At 32.5% G+C, this 16,307-nt stretch overlaps 3 protein-coding genes across 3 annotated transcripts; all 3 read left to right on the top strand.

Annotated features, from left to right (window-relative positions):
* The first annotated feature begins 172 nt into the window (after positions 1–172).
* On the top strand, positions 173–3,111 carry LOC11444035 ((+)-neomenthol dehydrogenase). The gene is made up of 5 exons (XM_003627551.3): positions 173–328; positions 903–1,149; positions 1,840–1,914; positions 2,094–2,270; positions 2,556–3,111. The coding sequence occupies exons 1-5, from the start codon at positions 309–311 to the stop codon at positions 2,931–2,933; spliced, it is 897 nt and encodes a 298-aa protein (XP_003627599.1). The 5' UTR covers positions 173–308; the 3' UTR covers positions 2,934–3,111.
* Positions 3,112–4,800: 1,689 nt separating this feature from the next.
* LOC11440401 ((+)-neomenthol dehydrogenase) lies at positions 4,801–7,701 on the top strand. Its single transcript, XM_039828421.1, has 5 exons — positions 4,801–4,972; positions 5,260–5,506; positions 6,005–6,079; positions 6,398–6,574; positions 7,189–7,701. The coding sequence occupies exons 1-5, from the start codon at positions 4,887–4,889 to the stop codon at positions 7,567–7,569; spliced, it is 966 nt and encodes a 321-aa protein (XP_039684355.1). The 5' UTR covers positions 4,801–4,886; the 3' UTR covers positions 7,570–7,701.
* A 2,257-nt stretch (positions 7,702–9,958) lies between these two features.
* On the top strand, positions 9,959–13,634 carry LOC11444664 ((+)-neomenthol dehydrogenase). Its single transcript, XM_024773274.2, has 4 exons — positions 9,959–10,188; positions 10,335–10,581; positions 12,194–12,370; positions 12,995–13,634. The coding sequence occupies exons 1-4, from the start codon at positions 10,019–10,021 to the stop codon at positions 13,373–13,375; spliced, it is 975 nt and encodes a 324-aa protein (XP_024629042.2). The 5' UTR covers positions 9,959–10,018; the 3' UTR covers positions 13,376–13,634.
* The last annotated feature ends 2,673 nt before the right edge of the window (positions 13,635–16,307 follow it).

Below are 16,307 nucleotides of genomic sequence, written 5' to 3'. Positions count from 1 at the left end.
ATTTATTGAGGATGAATTTCTAGCATGTAACTGCTTGAAAAAAAGAAAAAAAAACTACTACAATAAATGTAACTTTCTTTCCTTAAAGTCTTTAATTAATAGTCACAGAAACGGGTATAGTGTGGTAGGAGGCAATTAATATTCACTCGAAAAAGTACAATTTTTGTGTAGTTTCACCATTCCCAAAACAACAAAATTTATCGTTATATGATGACTACCACTTTTGAGTCAACATGCAAAGTACAGAAATCACAGAGCTATAGCTGAAGTGAAGCATTATTCTCTCTCTATTCAACTTTCAACTAAAGATGGGATCAATTGCAGAAAGGTAACTAACTAAACCAACAAACTTTATTTTGCTTAAGTATTTTATTCTGGTCGTGGTGACAATTGTGATTGCCTTGCAAACTTTATTCGATATGTTTGGTATCATAATCGGTATATTAGAATTATGATGATCTACTGTGATTTTACAGAAGAAAAAAAATAAAAAAATCACGATAGGCCATCGTGATGAATATATGTATACTATTGTAGAGAGATGCATGGCCGAATGTGGTTGATGTTATTTCAATTGTGGCTGCACTAGGGTTACATACATAAAAATTGACATAAACTAAAAATCACTTTAGTCGTCATTTTTTCTCCAATTTAGCCCCTGTATTATACTATAAAGTATATAACAAAATATAATAAATAGTTCTTATGGTATATAAAATTCATCAATTTAGTGTCGAAATCATATGAAAAATTCTTCAATTTAATCTTGAACATCTTAATAACACATCATAATTATATAGTTTAAGAACTATATAGAGAGGGTAACATTTTAAGGACTAAATTGATAGTTTCTTTTAACAAATTAACTAGTATCAAACCATTTGGGTTGAATTTGTTTGCAGGATTGCAGTGGTGACTGGAGCAAACAAAGGAATTGGGTTTGAGATAGTTAAGCAGTTAGCTTCAGCTGGAATCAAAGTTGTGCTTACAGCAAGAGATGAGAAAAGAGGTCTTCATGCTTTGGAAACACTCAAAGCTTCTGGTCTTTCAGATTTTGTTGTCTTTTATCAAGTAGATGTGGCTAATGCTGCAAGTGTAGCTACTCTTGCAGATTTTGTCAAATCGCAATTTGGCAAACTTGATATTCTGGTAACATACAAAAATTGGTTCTCCTTTCCGCTTTTTTGTTGTTGATAATGAAAGTTTGTCGCATTTTAGTTGCATGATAATCTTGAAGGATTTAAAAGAATTACCATTGATATATAATACATGTATAAGGAGATAGATCAAGAATTGTGTATCTGATATAAGATTGATGGAAGAGTATGAGAGCAAACTACCCTCTTTGCCGTTGAGATCTTCAGTCAAAGATTAATCGGCTAATGGACAACGATTAAAAATTTGTGTGTCCTCGTTGTTACGGCCTAATGGTTTTGGTGTGAGGACATTATATATGGAATCTTTGGTTCAAACCCTGGTCACCACATTTTCACCTTCCCATGTGTTTATTTGAGTATGTGTTGGCCACTAGACCAATATTAAAATAAAAAGAGAAAAAAATCTAAAATTTTTGCATGCTCAGCTTGCAACTTTGGTTATTACTTGCTCGTTTTGTTGTTCTACATTCATGCTTGTTACAAGAGTGTTTAGGTATGTTTTATTTTTCTTTATTTTTGTGTAAATTGACTTTACTATATAGGTATTATGTTACATTTTGTTACTGTTTAATCAAATTGAGTTATGCTGAATTTTCTTAATAGCTTTGAAGGGAATCTCATGCTTCACATTTTGTTACATATGGTATATGAATACTTAATGAAGAAAAATTGTTAAATGCAGGTTAACAATGCAGGGATTAGTGGAACTGTTATTAATGACAAAGATTTAGCTACTTTGCTGATCTCTAACCCTGGAGTAAGTATATCTAGGTTCACCTTTAATTGATGATTGAAGTTCTTAATCCCTTTTATTGGCTTCTATGGACTTTTACTACAGCCTCCATCCCTAATAAGTTTCGTTTGGACAAACAATTGTCTTTAAATATGATTCAGTTTGTAAAATCGCTTCGAGTATTCATAAATTGATCTTTGCAGGCATTAACAGAAGATGAAAAGAAAAAGGCAGTGACTCAAACATATGAGTTAGCTGAAGAATGCTTGCAAATAAATTATTATGGTGCTAAAATAACTACTGAATCTCTTCTACCTCTCCTAAAGTTATCTGATTCACCAAGAATTGTGAATGTATCATCCACTTTGGGAAAGTTAGAGGTAAGCTGTTTTAGTCCTTGTGTTAATGATTTCTTAAGGTTTTCATACAATCAATGTTAGTATCATAAAGTAAGAGTAAACTTGTAAACACTACTGTTTAGGAAGATAGATGACTAAAGTGAAATTTTTCTCATAATTTTTATTGTTTAGATATACTGTCATTTTGCCATCAATATGTTAGGTAACCTTGATAGAAAGTGAATCACTAATTTTGTATAAAAACACATTCTTACATTTTCTCTTTAAAATGAATGAGGTATTATAGTATATTCATTTCAAATACAGGGCATACAAAATGAATGGACTAAAAAAGTCTTCAGTGATGCTGATAACCTAACTGAAGAGAAAGTGGATGAAGTATTGAAGAAATTTCTAGAAGATTTCAAAGAAGGTTCATTGGAAAGCAAAGGATGGCCTAAAACTGGTGGTGCTTATGTCTTGTCTAAAGCTGCTATGAATGCTTATACAAGAATTCTTGCTAAGAATTTTCCTACTTTATGCATCAATAGTATTTGCCCTGGTTATGTCATCACAGATATAACTGGTAATACTGGTCTCTTAACTGCTGAAGAAGGTGCTGCTAGTGTTGTCAAGCTAGCATTGCTTCCCAATGGAAGTCCATCTGGCCGATTCTATAACCGGACTGAAGTCTCTGCCTTTTGATTAGTACTATGTTATGTGGTTTAAGAACAAAATGTGTCGATTTTATTGTTATTGTGGTTATGATCGTTATGATTGTTGTTCTATTTAATATTGACAATATTATTGTTATTATTGTTACATTTGATGTTGACAATGTTATTACTATTGTTGTTATATCAAGTTTTCTAGATTAAGGAAAGGGTTTATCTGCAAAACTAATAGATTGTTGGAAGAAGAAAATAGTTTAGGAAGGGAACAATAAAGGTTTTTAGGAAGAAGATTGCTCTTTATTTATTTTAAACTCAGTATCTGGACCAATGGTCGACTAAATCGTGAGATCAATCCCACTATCCACCAGCAGAGAGGACTACTTTTAACCTCGGTATCCGGCCCAATGGTTTACAAATGAGAACTCATCCCTTTTTAAGGCTTGAATGCAGATATCTGCACAAAGACCTTGTACCTACTGTATTTTGGGTGTGTAGAGTTCATACTTCCAAATTCATAAGCTTGTTCAAGGAGATTATCAAAAACAGCTTATATAAGCTAATAAGCTCTGATAATTTTCTCTCCCAAACAGATAGATGAAGATTTCAACTATTTGATTCACACGTTCTTCATGTACATCTTTTCTTGCTATGCACTCCCTTACGCTCTGATAGATGAAGCAACCGATACATATTGTGCTTCACAAGTTGAGAAAATGACTATCAAATGCTTCTGTGGCGTTCTGGTGAAAATTGAGTTTCCTATGACAATACAAAACTGGTTGTGTATTTGTAATCATCACCATCTCCAATCCAATATCTATCACTATAGGCAACAAAATTATAGAGGTTATATTCAACTTGCTTAGAACAATAAGCCAAAGTTGGTTGTTACTAGCATATATCAAATAACTATTTATGCAATCTTGAGATTAGTAGTTGTTAGATTCACCATCTTGATGTTTACTTCCATTGGTGTTGGCGCATGGTTATAATTAAAATCCGAACCTCTTAAGTACGATGGTGAAAAATAAAACTAAAAAACGAACCACAGCATAAGTTCAGCTCGTAAACTACTTGTCACAGTCTGATTCTTTATAGTTCAGTTCAGTTTGGTTTCCTTAAACAATCATGATATTTGATTTAGTTCAGTTTTTGGTTTTTTTCAAAGTCCTAATTAAAGGTTAATGATAGCAATTTGGTGCAGTTTAGTTCACTAAGGATCAGTTCTATCTTTTTTGTAAAGGTAATTACGGTTCGGTCCAAAACCACAGAACTGGTGCATCGATCGACCCTTTATACCATTCACGGTTCAATTCAGTTTATGACTTGTGAAAATTCGGTTCTGTTTCCTTCCTAAACTAAACCATGAAAAATCCAACTTTACATGTATCAAACTCAGACTTCATCTTGTTTTTGAACTGCTGAATCTCATTTACATAACTGTTTGTTATGAGCAGATCGCCCACATACACGCACACTAATTGAAAATCGACATTACTCATGATCTTTACATTAGTGTTTGTTACGAACAGATCGTCCACATATAAGAACTGAATTTATACTTTCATTGCAAGCTCAAAGAGTCTGCTTTAAGAAATGCAATGACTTTCATAGAGTCAGTACATTTCCTTCTTCACCATTTACCTCAAATCCATAATTGGTTCATTGAGGAAGGCAGTTTTGACGTCAAAATCGAACAATTATTCAGATTGAGAAATGAACATTTCACCAAGAGCTAGATAACCAGGATTCCTGTTGTAGCTGAAGTGTAATGGGACAGATGCAGAATATGGTTAGGCGGTTGCGGAGATCTCTCTGTCCATTTCTATACACTGCAATCTATCTCTAAATATAACTCATAATCATGTTTAAATGTCAGTCACAGAAACAAGCATAGAGAGGTAGGAGGCAAATAATAATCATTCACTTGGAATAGTATAATTTGTGTGTAGTTTAACCATTTCCCAAAACAAGAAAATTTCTCATGTTATATACCACTAGCACTTTAGAATCAACATGCACGGCACAGAAGCACAGATTCCAACTAAAGATGGGACAAACTGGAGAAAGGTATAGCAAAGAACTTTTTTTTTTTAAGTTTTAGAATTCATTGGTTGTAACGGTTTTGATTGCGTCACAAACTTCAATATTGCCGACAATTACAGTTAAATGTAGCTGATATATGATCTCAATTGTGATCGCATTGCATCACAGACATCAATTTAGTCGTAAAGTAAATGAAATTTCTATCTAATTCAATATGCAGTACTTATATTATATAAAGTCCATCGATTAAGTCTTAAAGTATATGAAATTCGTCCATATTCTAAAACCATGTGGGTTGTGTTTGTTGCCAGGATTGCAGTGGTGACAGGATCAAACAAAGGAATTGGATTAGAGATAGTAAGGCAATTAGCTTCAGCTGGAATCAAAGTGGTGCTTACAGCAAGAGATGAGAAAAGAGGTCTTCATGCATTGGAAACACTTAAAGCATCTGGTTTATCTGATTTTGTTGTATTTCATCAACTAGATGTGGCAAATGCTGCAAGTGTAGCTACTCTTGCAGATTTTGTCAAATCCCAATTTGGCAAACTTGATATTCTGGTAACATAAAAAATTTGGTCCTCCTTTACATTTTTTAAAATGAAAGTTCGTCACAGATTAATTGACTAAGTCACTCTTTTTTTATTCCTTAGTTTTGTTGTCTATACTTGCATGCTTGTTACAAGAGTGTTTAGATATGTTTTTGGTGAGATAACTATTGTTAGTGTGATGGGATAACTATAGCTATCTCAATAGTTTTATTAGTACTTGATTTCTTTTTTGTTACAATTGGAACTTTCTTTTTATTTTTGGCTACAATTAGAACTATATCTGAGTGTAAATAGTCTTTACTATGTAGGTATTCTGTTGCATTGTGTTACTGTTTAACAAACTTGATAATTGTTCTATTTATATCTAGTCAATTGAGTTATGATGAATTTTCTTGATAACTTAAATTGAAGGGAATCTCATGCTTCTCATTTTTTTGAAGAGAATATCATGCTTCTCATTTTTATTAGTATAAGTATATATTTCATTAAGAAAATTTGTTCAATGCAGGTTAACAATGCAGGGATTAGTGGAGCTCTAATTGATGACAAAGATTTGGCTAGTTTGCTTATCTCTAACCCTAGAGTAAGTATCTGTAGGTGTTTTCACCTTTATTTGGCTAATTCCCTTTCTGTACCTTTTTTTAAGAAGCTAAACTGGCCCACCTAAATTGGCATCAGGCAGAACCGAACCTAAGACCTTGAGAAGAAGCACACTTCAAGGTCCCAAGTCAACACCGCCAAACCAACCCAAGTGGGTTTATATACACCTTATCTTGAAAAATAATTAGAGTTTAACTCATCCATGTATAAAAGTGTATATTATGGGAAGTGATTAGCTTTAAATAAATGTTGTAATTGTTTTATATTTTGGGTTTGAGTATTTGTGATTTGGCCTTTGTAGGCATTATCAGAAGATGAAAAGAAAAAGGCAGTGACTCAAACATATGAGTTAGCTGAAGAATGTTTGCAAATAAATTATTATGGTGCTAAAATAACCACTGAATCACTTCTGCCCCTCCTAAAGTTATCTGATTCACCAAGGATTGTGAATGTATCATCCACTACAGGGAAGTTAAAGGTAAGATATTTTAGTCCTTGTGTTAATCAATTCTTAAGGTTTTTAGTGTGAATAGAACAAAGTAAGAGTAATTATGTCTTAGGAAACAAAGATAGAAAGTGAATCATTAATTTAGTCTTAAATTGTAGGGATGGGCAATTATGTCTTATAATTACAAATTTTAAAATGATCTTTGAAATTGAAAATCTCTAATCATAATTAATATTTTTTGGACTATTTTACAAGCTAAATTCACCAATCCAAAAAATTGATGCAATAAGGTATTTTTTCAATTTCAAGGATTATTTTGAAATATCTCTATTTCAAGAACTCGGTCGTTTTACTTTTGCAATTTCATAGACTATAGTTGCTATTCTCTCTAAGCAAAAAATTTGTACTTACTTTACCAACCGGTCAAAAGCCGTTTTGTCATCACTGTAACACTCTATTTTCAAACTCTTTTATTCGATAAAATTCAGATAGAACTATCATTTTAAGTGGAACTTATTTTCAAAATGACCAATAGAAAAATAAGCTTCGTTATAAAGAGTACATTTTCTTAAATTATATTATTGTCTCCTAAAGTTTGGCTTCATTTTAAATGAGGTTTTATTGCTTATTCATATCAAAACCAGAGAATAAAAAATGAATGGACTAGAGAAGTCTTTGGTGATGTTGATAACCTAACTGAAGAGAAAGTGGATGAAGTATTGAAGAAATTTCTAGAAGATTTCAAAGAAGGTTCAATGGAAAGCAAAGGATGGCCTAAAACTGGTGGTGCTTATGTCTTGTCTAAAGCTGCTATGAATGCTTATACAAGAATTCTTGCTAAGAATTTTCCTACTTTATGCATCAATAGTATTTGCCCTGGTTATGTCATCACAGATATAACTGGTAATACTGGTCTCTTAACTGCTGAAGAAGGTGCTGCTAGTGTTGTGAAGCTAGCATTGCTTCCCAATGGAAGTCCATCTGGCCAATTCTATCATAGGACTGAAGTCATGTCTTCCTTTTGATTAGTACTATGTTATGTGGTTTAATAACAAAATGTGTTGCTTTGCTTGTTAATGTTGTTGTATTTAATATTGACAATATTATTGTTACTATTGTTACATTTGATATTGATAATATTACTATTATTGTTATTATTGTTGTAGTTGCTACATCAAGTTTTCTAGATTAAGGAAAGTATTTATATGCAAAACTAATTGATTGTTGGAAAAGGAAAATACTTTAAGAAGCTTTTGGGAGGAAGGACATGAGAGATTATTTGAAAGAAGACTACTACTTATAATTATTATTGAAGTACTTTGCTCTTTGGCTTGGTTTACAAATGAGAATCTCATCCCTTTTTTTTTGGCTTAATGTAGATATTTGAACAAAGACCTTGTACCTTCTCTGTGGTTTGGGTGTCTACAATTCACAAGTCCAAATTCATAAGAGCTTATGATAAACAGTTTATTGGAGCTAATAAGCTCTAATAACTAATAAGTTTCTTTCCCACACAGTTCTATATACACTTGTGCTAGTAGACACATAAGCCTAAAATAAACTATAATATAAACAACTTCTAAAGTTTTTTTTTTTTTTTTAAGGGATTCTAAATTTATTAATTGTTACTCCTTTTTATCAAGAGTTTGTCTAACATGTGCAACATTACACATGTTAAAACAGCTGATAATAGTAACTTTTTCTTGGAAAACAACAAAAATAGTAGTGTTTTTGGGCTCAATAATAATAAATTAAAAGGCACAATAATTTTTTCACCCTCAATGCTGGAGTTATGTTACTCCCTCCGTCTCATAATTATTGTATGTTTACCATTTTTTCTTTTTCTTAAAATAATTGTCATTTTACAATACTAATGTAGCATTTATTATTTTTTTCCGCTATTATACCTTTATTTATTGAATTTCATCTAACTTAACTACTCTACTAACTACAATTAATAAGGGTATTTTAGTAAATGCTACTGATTATACCATTGAAATCAACACAATTAATGATTTCCATAATAATCATGCACAAACCTTAAACGACTAATATTATGAGACGGAGGGAGTACCAAGCTAGCGTTTTTTTCCCTTCCTAACTAGTGTTTTTGTTGCTCCCCTTTTCCTTGGTGTCTGGTTTGTAATTATGTTTGTAGTCACTCTTGGTTCCTATAATAGCCTTGCACTTCTTATACAGGTTAGGATCTCTTCTTGATTTAATTTAGGTTAAAATATGGTTTTGGTCCCTGCAAATATGTCTCGTTTTGGTTTTAGTCCCTGCAAAAAATTTTTGTTGTTTTTGGTCCCTGCAAATATGTCTCATTTTGGTTTTGGTCCCTGGCTCCACTTTTGTGATAATTTGCACACGTGGCACATGATGACTGAACCATTTATTAGAGAAATAGTCCCTGCAAAATCTTTTGATTTTGTAAAAGGTCCCTGCAAAATATTTTGTTTTTGGAAATAGTCCCTGCAGGGACTATTTCCAAAAAAATAATATTTTGCAGGGACCAAAAACAACAATTTTTTTTACAGGGACTAAAACCAAAACGAGGCATATTTGCAGGGACCAAAACCATATTTTAGCCTTTAATTTATTTTATTTTGGTTTTCAAAAAAAAAAATTACTAACTAACCAACACTATTTTTACTAACTAATATTTTACAACTAACTATCATATTTACTAAACTCCATTTTTCTTAAACAATGGACATTTTTACTACGAACTAATTAACATTTTAACTAAACTAATTTTTTTTTAGTAATTAACATTTTTTTTTGGTACAAAGTAACTAACATTTTTATTACGAACTAACATTTTTTTTTCTAACTAACATTATTTTTACTAAGTTATATATTTATGTTATTTACTAACGTGTTTTTTACTAACTATACCAAAGGGAAGATCAATAAAAACTATTAGAGAGTCTATCAAAAAAGATCTAGAGGTCAATGAGGGCTATTGAGCTAGCATATCAAAATAACTGAAACAACCTTTGGCTTGAGTTAGATTCTGCTTTGGTGGCACATGCTTCCAAGTTCCAAGAACAATTATGTAGTTCCCTGGAAGCTAAGAAACAGATGGAACAATTGCATCAACAAAACTAGGTCAAAGAATTTCATTGCATCCCACGTGCAGAGAAGAAAATCAATATGCTGACATATTAGAAAATATAGGGCTTAGCTTCTAATCACTTAATTGTTTGGCTTAATGTCCTCGACTGTATTAGAGCTACTTATGTACAAAACAAGTTAGGTAAACCTAACTTTAGGTTTGTTAACTACTAAGGAGATTTTGGTGTGGTCCCCCTCCTTGCTAGGCTTGCCTTCTTTTGCCTAAAATATATAATCTGACCATAGACCAACTCCAAAGCATAAATGAAAAAACTGCAAAATGACAAATATAACAGGTTATATAAAAGAAAGCGCGTTACATTACATGCATCGCCTAAAAATATTAATTTATTACACATGCATGATATTTTAGTATATTATTACGTGGTGGGTGCCATTGTTTTTCTTTTCATTGTTCACAACATTCCATTCACATTTCAAATTTTTCTTTTCATTATTGTTCACAACACTTCATTCACATTTCAAACTTCAAACTTCAAACTTAAGATGGGAGAAACTGCAAAAAGGTAACAATAGAATCATGTGACCTGTCATTATAATATATTTCAATGCCATTAAATTATTGTTATATTTTTCATCACCCATTTTCATTTTCACTTTTTTTGTCCTTCTTCATGTTTTGATCCTATTGGTGTTGGGTTGAGTTTGTCAGGTATGCAGTGGTGACTGGAGCAAACAAAGGAATTGGGTTTGAAATAGTTAAGCAATTAGCTTCAGCTGGAATCAAAGTGGTGCTTACAGCAAGAGATGAGAAAAGAGGTCTTCATGCTTTGCAAACACTCAAAGCCTATGGTTTATCTGATTTTGTTGCCTTTCATCAACTAGATGTGGCTGATGATGCAAGTGTAGCCTCTCTTGCAGATTTTGTCAAATCACAATTTGGCAAACTTGATATTTTGGTATGATTTTTTTTCTCGCATTTACGGTAGTTGTGAATATAAACCATCTGATAAGATATTAGATATTAGACGGCTCATATTTTAACTGTGTATTTTGAGTTAAATGACGCAGTAGAAATGTGAGTCGTCTGATCTTGTTTAGATGATATGCGACGTGCAACTACAACAAGTGTGAGAAATGTAATGGCGGTCCCTTGGCTTATCTTGTATCTTTTGTTATTCATTGTTTGTTTTGTTGTTCTACATGCATGTTTCATACTTGTCCTTGTTAGTCATTATTTGATTAATCTATTAATAATTTCTAATTCTTGCAACTATCATAGTTATTTTATCATTCTCTGCACTAATTCTGTGTTAGTTCGATCAATATTCCAAATTCTTGAAATATGTATTTGGTTTTGCTACTTGTTAAATTTTGTTTCATTTTATAGCAAACAAACATAAGTTGCCAATTTACCCAAAAAAATAAAAAACATAAGTTGCCATTAAATCAACTTGATAGGTATTTTTCTTTTATCAATAGCTTATATCCAGTTATAGAAGAATCGATAAACATGCAAAATTGTGGTAATTAATTGCAACGAAATTGCATGAAATCGCTGCAAAATCGCAGGTTTTCACACGATTTGGAACGATCACAGGCATTTTTTTATACTGGTCGATTTTGATTCCGGTTTCAATTGTTTCCATTTGGTTGCCATCATCTGCCGTTGTCTTCGTCAAGCTCTTATTTCATTCAGTAAGAAAGAGACAACGAAGGTGAAAATGGAAATGATGCGAGTGGTGATGATGATGATGATGATGGAGGAAATGATGAGATTGGTGAAGATGAAGGTGTTGATATGATGGGGGGTGTGTGTGATTTGATGTAGCATCTAGGCTTTAAGTCAGTTAGGTAGAATTCTTCAATTTCGATTGCGATTTTATGATTTTCGATTTTGCTATTCTCTTTCAATCTGATGCAAAATCCTGATTTTGACAACCATAACTTATGTTGATAAAATTTCTTGATAGATAGCTTTGAAGGGAATCTCATGACTTCTGATTTTCTATATATGCATATTAAATTAACAAAAGTTGTTCATTCTAGGTTAACAATGCAGGGATTATTGGAACCATAATTAAAGACAAAGAGTTGATTAACCTGGCTATCTACAATCGTGGGGTAAATACGAAACTTTTCTTGATCGTTATTACTTTTACTAACCATTATGAGTCCCACGTTGAAAGAGATAAGGCCTGAACATAATAAGTGAGAGCAGTACTCACCTCACTTTTATGGTTGAATTAGACCCAACTAAAGTCGATGAGACAAGACCTGAACATATATTTATAAGTTGAACCGTCATTATGTTACAAGTCAGTTTTATAAGACTGAGTTCGGTCCAACCCAAATTTTAAGGTTAAAATACCCTCTATATTTCTATATATGGAAGTTTCTATTCAATCTGGTTCAACGATGCTTTATGTCAATCTATACTTGCATGATATCTGTTATGGAAATGATCTCATTGTTAATGGATTATAATATTATTTTGTCAAATATATTGTTAGGAGATTGAAAACAGCTATAAATAGGTTTGTTTGAGTATTGATGAGTTATCCTTTGCAGGCATTGTCAAATGATAATAGAAGAAAGGCAATGACTCAAACATATGAGTTAGCTGAAGAATGCTTGCAAACAAATTATTATGGAGCAAAAATAACTACTGAATCACTTCTACCCCTCCTTCAGTTATCTGATTCACCAAGAATTGTGAATGTATCATCCACTTTGGGGCAGTTAGAGGTAGATTATTTTACTCCTTGCCTTAATAAGTGCATCTTATTTGGATTCCCTTATGGGAGAGTAAATAAGTGCATCAAATTTATTGTTCAATTTACTTTTAACAAAAATCAATTTTGCAAAATCAATTATCATCAATATGAGTGGGGTGTTTTATGTAATTAGGTTTAATCCTAATGGGCCTTTTATTGTTAATCCTAATGGGCCACTTACTAATAATCTACTTAAACCTAATTACTACCTGCTAATTACTTAAAACACTCTCTCATATTGGATCCTAATAAAACAAAAGAACAAGCTTGCCTTTAAAAATTGGAAACAGATTTGCATGGTTAATGATCTTGACGTCCTATCTAAATCAATGGTCAAGATCATTTAAATTTGATATAGTGAATATGTAATATGAGCGGACTGATCGCAAACCAATGGTCGAGATTGACCATCGCCAGAAAACTATGTGGTATTATTAATGGACACGAGAAACCAATGGTCGATATTGACTATTGCGAGAAACTATGTGAATATGCAATATGAGAGGACTGATCGCCATCACCGGCTTTATCATTATCTCATAATTTTCTCTTTTAATTTGCATGAAATCTTATTACTTATTCATGTCAAATCCAGAGTATACCAGATGGATGGCCAAAACGCTTCTTCAGTGAAGCCGATAACCTTACAGAAGAGAAAGTAGATGAAGTATTAAAGAAGTTTCTAGAAGATTTCAAAAACGGTTTATTAGATTATGACAATGGCTGGCCTAAGACTTTGGGAGCTTATATCATCTCTAAAGCTGCTATGAATGCATATACAAGAATTCTTGCTAAAAAATTTCCTACTATATGCATCAATAGTGTTTGCCCTGGTTATACCATAACAGATATAACTGCCAATAACGGTTTGTTAACGGTTGAAGAAGGTGCTGTTAGTGTTGTGAAGCTAGCACTAATTCCAAATGGTGGTACTTCTGGCATGTTCTTTTACCGGACTGAAGTGTCTTCCTTTTGATTAGTACTCAAATTTTATTGATTATTGGATAAACAGTTTAATTGAGCGTTTATAACATAAGTGTTTATAACTCTACATTGGTTACCATTACTAATATTGATGTAGTAACATATACTACTAATTCTGTGTATTAAGCCTATTTTAAGCACTTTGAATGATGCTGTATGTGTATTAAAACTAATAGGTATATTCAGGTTAATTTAATTAAGTATCATGGGTTAAGTGAACACTGGCCCAAATATGATTACATGTTTAGTTAGCCCTTGTTTTCTTTAAATTATAGACGGGTTGTGATGAAATCCAGATTTGGTTGAGCTGATACAGGATTATGTACATAACAGGAAACGAATGATAAAATTACAAAGGTGCTTCTTTAGAGATATAGAAAGCTAATTGATATCATTTAGATTATATGACATTTTTCTGCGTGTGAAAGATAAGAAACAAGCATGGGACTTTGGATTGTGTTTCACTTAAGATCTCAAGGTTCGATTTATCCTAGTGTTGATTTCGATAGGTTTGTCTCTAACTTTAAATAGAGCCCCCACAAGTGGACGATAGGGTTGAACCTCTCAGATTAGTTAGTTATTGTGCTAGATACCGAGTTTTAAAAAAACAAAAGTTTGAAACTATACTTAATTGCAATTTTTGGTCCTCTATCTTTACCATTTTGTAGATTTGGTCCCCTAATTTAAAATCTAACAGTTTTGTCCCCTCTATCGTATTGTCGAACTAATTTTTTTTTTATGTGATGAGAAAAAATTAACATCGATGAAACTATAAGAAAATTTCATTAAAAACGTCATTTAAAAGACTAAAATTGTCAAACTTTCAAATAGGAGGACCAATTCCAAAAATTGATAAAAAAAAAGGAGGAATTTTGTCTTTTCCTTTATATAAGACGATAAGTATTCATTAAAGTAATAATGCATTTTTTTGGTTTTAACGCTTCGTTACTCATGAAAAAAGTCCCCTGGTAATCTAGAATTTGGTCGGAAGATAAGTATAATATGGTCAAGAATTGTTCTATTCAGAAAATCGAACGGATATTCTCTTAAACAGTTTATCATTTGTTTGATCTCATTAACCAATTGAGTTCAATTAATTGGTTAGGTAATAAGGCATTAAATAGTAAGATTTATAGTGTAAAAAAAAAAGGAGTTTTGTTAAATAAATTTGGATGTCAACTTATGTTTTTTTGACTATTTATACATACGACCAAGAGAACCAATCAACTTTGTTATGTTTTGCCATGATTTCTCTTTTTTCTACAAATACCTCAATATATTTTATTTTATTTCATTTATTTCTCAATAAGATTGACAAAAAAAATGTTGCATTGAACTTTGAAAGTGAGACGTAAATATGAAAAAATTCCTCTATAAAAGTGTTAAATAATGTTGGAAACGGTAACGAGAGGGGTGTCCGGAGATCATCCACATTGGACCAAGATCAACTGGGTTAGACACATCATTTTAACCCAAAATCTTAAAGTATTGAGTTTATGGCCGGGTCCTCTCACCTATATATTGTACAGCATATTGCTCAACAATCACTTCACTAAGTAATTTATAACTTCTAACTCACACTTGTTATAAAACACTTGTACTTGCACCGTTGTTGACACACACCACATCCAATTTTCAGGAAAACTTTCAACATAAGGAGCCAATTGAACTCTTCGTTGAACCATCTATTTTGATACCATTTTTAGGTCACTTGGGATTACGAGATCATCCATATTGTGGCAACTAAGAACAACCACGCAAGTAGTTGGGCACCACATCTTAACCCAAAATCTAAAGGCATTGAGTTTATGAATCATCTTACTTATATATTACACTATTTTTCAAAGGAACATGGTAAATCTAATTCATACTTGCTACACAACAAGTAATAAGGAACAGAGGAAGTAGCGCATAACATGGAGGTGTCCGATAGCATATATACATCAAGCAGTCAAGGAACCTTGACTATGTGAGATTACAATATAACTTCAATACTCATTTTCACTCCTAGTATTGTTCTTGGGTCAAATTCTTACCTCTTCGTCATTGATCCAACTTTGATGCCATATTAAAGGGGATTGAGTCTCAAGTTTAAAATCTAGTTTAAATGACGAGAGTGTGCAAACATGTATATATATTTTAATCAGGAAAAAGATTATTTTGAGAAAGATAAAAATACTCACGTTGAAGATGGATCAAGGAAGAATGAGCTCTGTTGACGAGATGCTCGCTGAAATCCATAGTGGAAGTCCCATTGTCGATGGAACGGAAAGGGGTGTTCCTGCACAAGCGCTCTGACAAGAAGGTTGAGAGAACACATTCAACAATCTGAAACTTTGGCAATGTCAGAATCTAATACAATGCCAATAACTTATATTTTTTTTTGTTACAAGGGATAAAGGAAGGAAACAAAGAAACATAAAAGTGAGAACAAAAGAAAAAAGAAAACAGCATAAACAAGCCTACAAATTATCCCTCGGGAAGAAGGTTCCTCAAGCGTCATTTCTAAGTAGATTGCTCATTCCCTCAGGCGCATACATGTGGATAGCCAACGCAAAATATGAAGATGCTCCTAGCTTAGCCAAAAAATCATCGCACTGGTTACCCTCCCATAGTGTGAAAATAGAAGAGTTGTTGGAGGATAACAAATCCTTTATGTCTTGAAAGAGAGCAACATAAATGTGGTATTTCATGGCTGGACCGGTAATGAGATTTAAGCAAAGCAGGGAATCCGTATAACACATGAAATTAGGAGTATCCATGTCTCGAGCCAATAGTAAACCATGGTAGACATAGTTGAGAGCTCAGTAAGTAATATCTTATCTGAATTAGGAATGAACCCAGAAAAACCAGAATGGTAGAAACCTGCAAAATTTCTAACGAGACCTCCAAAACCAGCTCGTTGTGGTGTTCCTAGACAGCTC

The sequence above is a fragment of the Medicago truncatula genome, chromosome 8 (assembly GCF_003473485.1).
Source record: "Medicago truncatula cultivar Jemalong A17 chromosome 8, MtrunA17r5.0-ANR, whole genome shotgun sequence".
NCBI classification, from domain to species: Eukaryota; Viridiplantae; Streptophyta; class Magnoliopsida; order Fabales; family Fabaceae; genus Medicago; species Medicago truncatula.
This window is presented reverse-complemented; position numbering and strand designations above follow the sequence as displayed.

What these genes read in the sequence shown, in the direction of transcription:
- LOC11444035 (XM_003627551.3), top strand. Translation starts at nt 309, where the DNA reads ATGGGATCAATTGCAGAAAG. An exon ending in TTGGCAAACTTGATATTCTG is followed by an intron (nt 1,150 to 1,839) that starts GTAACATACAAA and finishes TGTTAAATGCAG; the next exon opens with GTTAACAATGCAGGGATTAG. An exon ending in CCACTTTGGGAAAGTTAGAG is followed by an intron (nt 2,271 to 2,555) that starts GTAAGCTGTTTT and finishes TTTCAAATACAG; the next exon opens with GGCATACAAAATGAATGGAC.
- LOC11440401 (XM_039828421.1), top strand. Translation starts at nt 4,887, where the DNA reads ATGTTATATACCACTAGCACTTTAGAATCAACATGCACGGCACAGAAG. An exon ending in ATGGGACAAACTGGAGAAAG is followed by an intron (nt 4,973 to 5,259) that starts GTATAGCAAAGA and finishes GTTTGTTGCCAG; the next exon opens with GATTGCAGTGGTGACAGGAT. An exon ending in TGCTTATCTCTAACCCTAGA is followed by an intron (nt 6,080 to 6,397) that starts GTAAGTATCTGT and finishes TGGCCTTTGTAG; the next exon opens with GCATTATCAGAAGATGAAAA.
- LOC11444664 (XM_024773274.2), top strand. Translation starts at nt 10,019, where the DNA reads ATGCATGATATTTTAGTATATTATTACGTGGTGGGTGCCATTGTTTTT. An exon ending in TTGGCAAACTTGATATTTTG is followed by an intron (nt 10,582 to 12,193) that starts GTATGATTTTTT and finishes TATCCTTTGCAG; the next exon opens with GCATTGTCAAATGATAATAG. An exon ending in CCACTTTGGGGCAGTTAGAG is followed by an intron (nt 12,371 to 12,994) that starts GTAGATTATTTT and finishes TGTCAAATCCAG; the next exon opens with AGTATACCAGATGGATGGCC.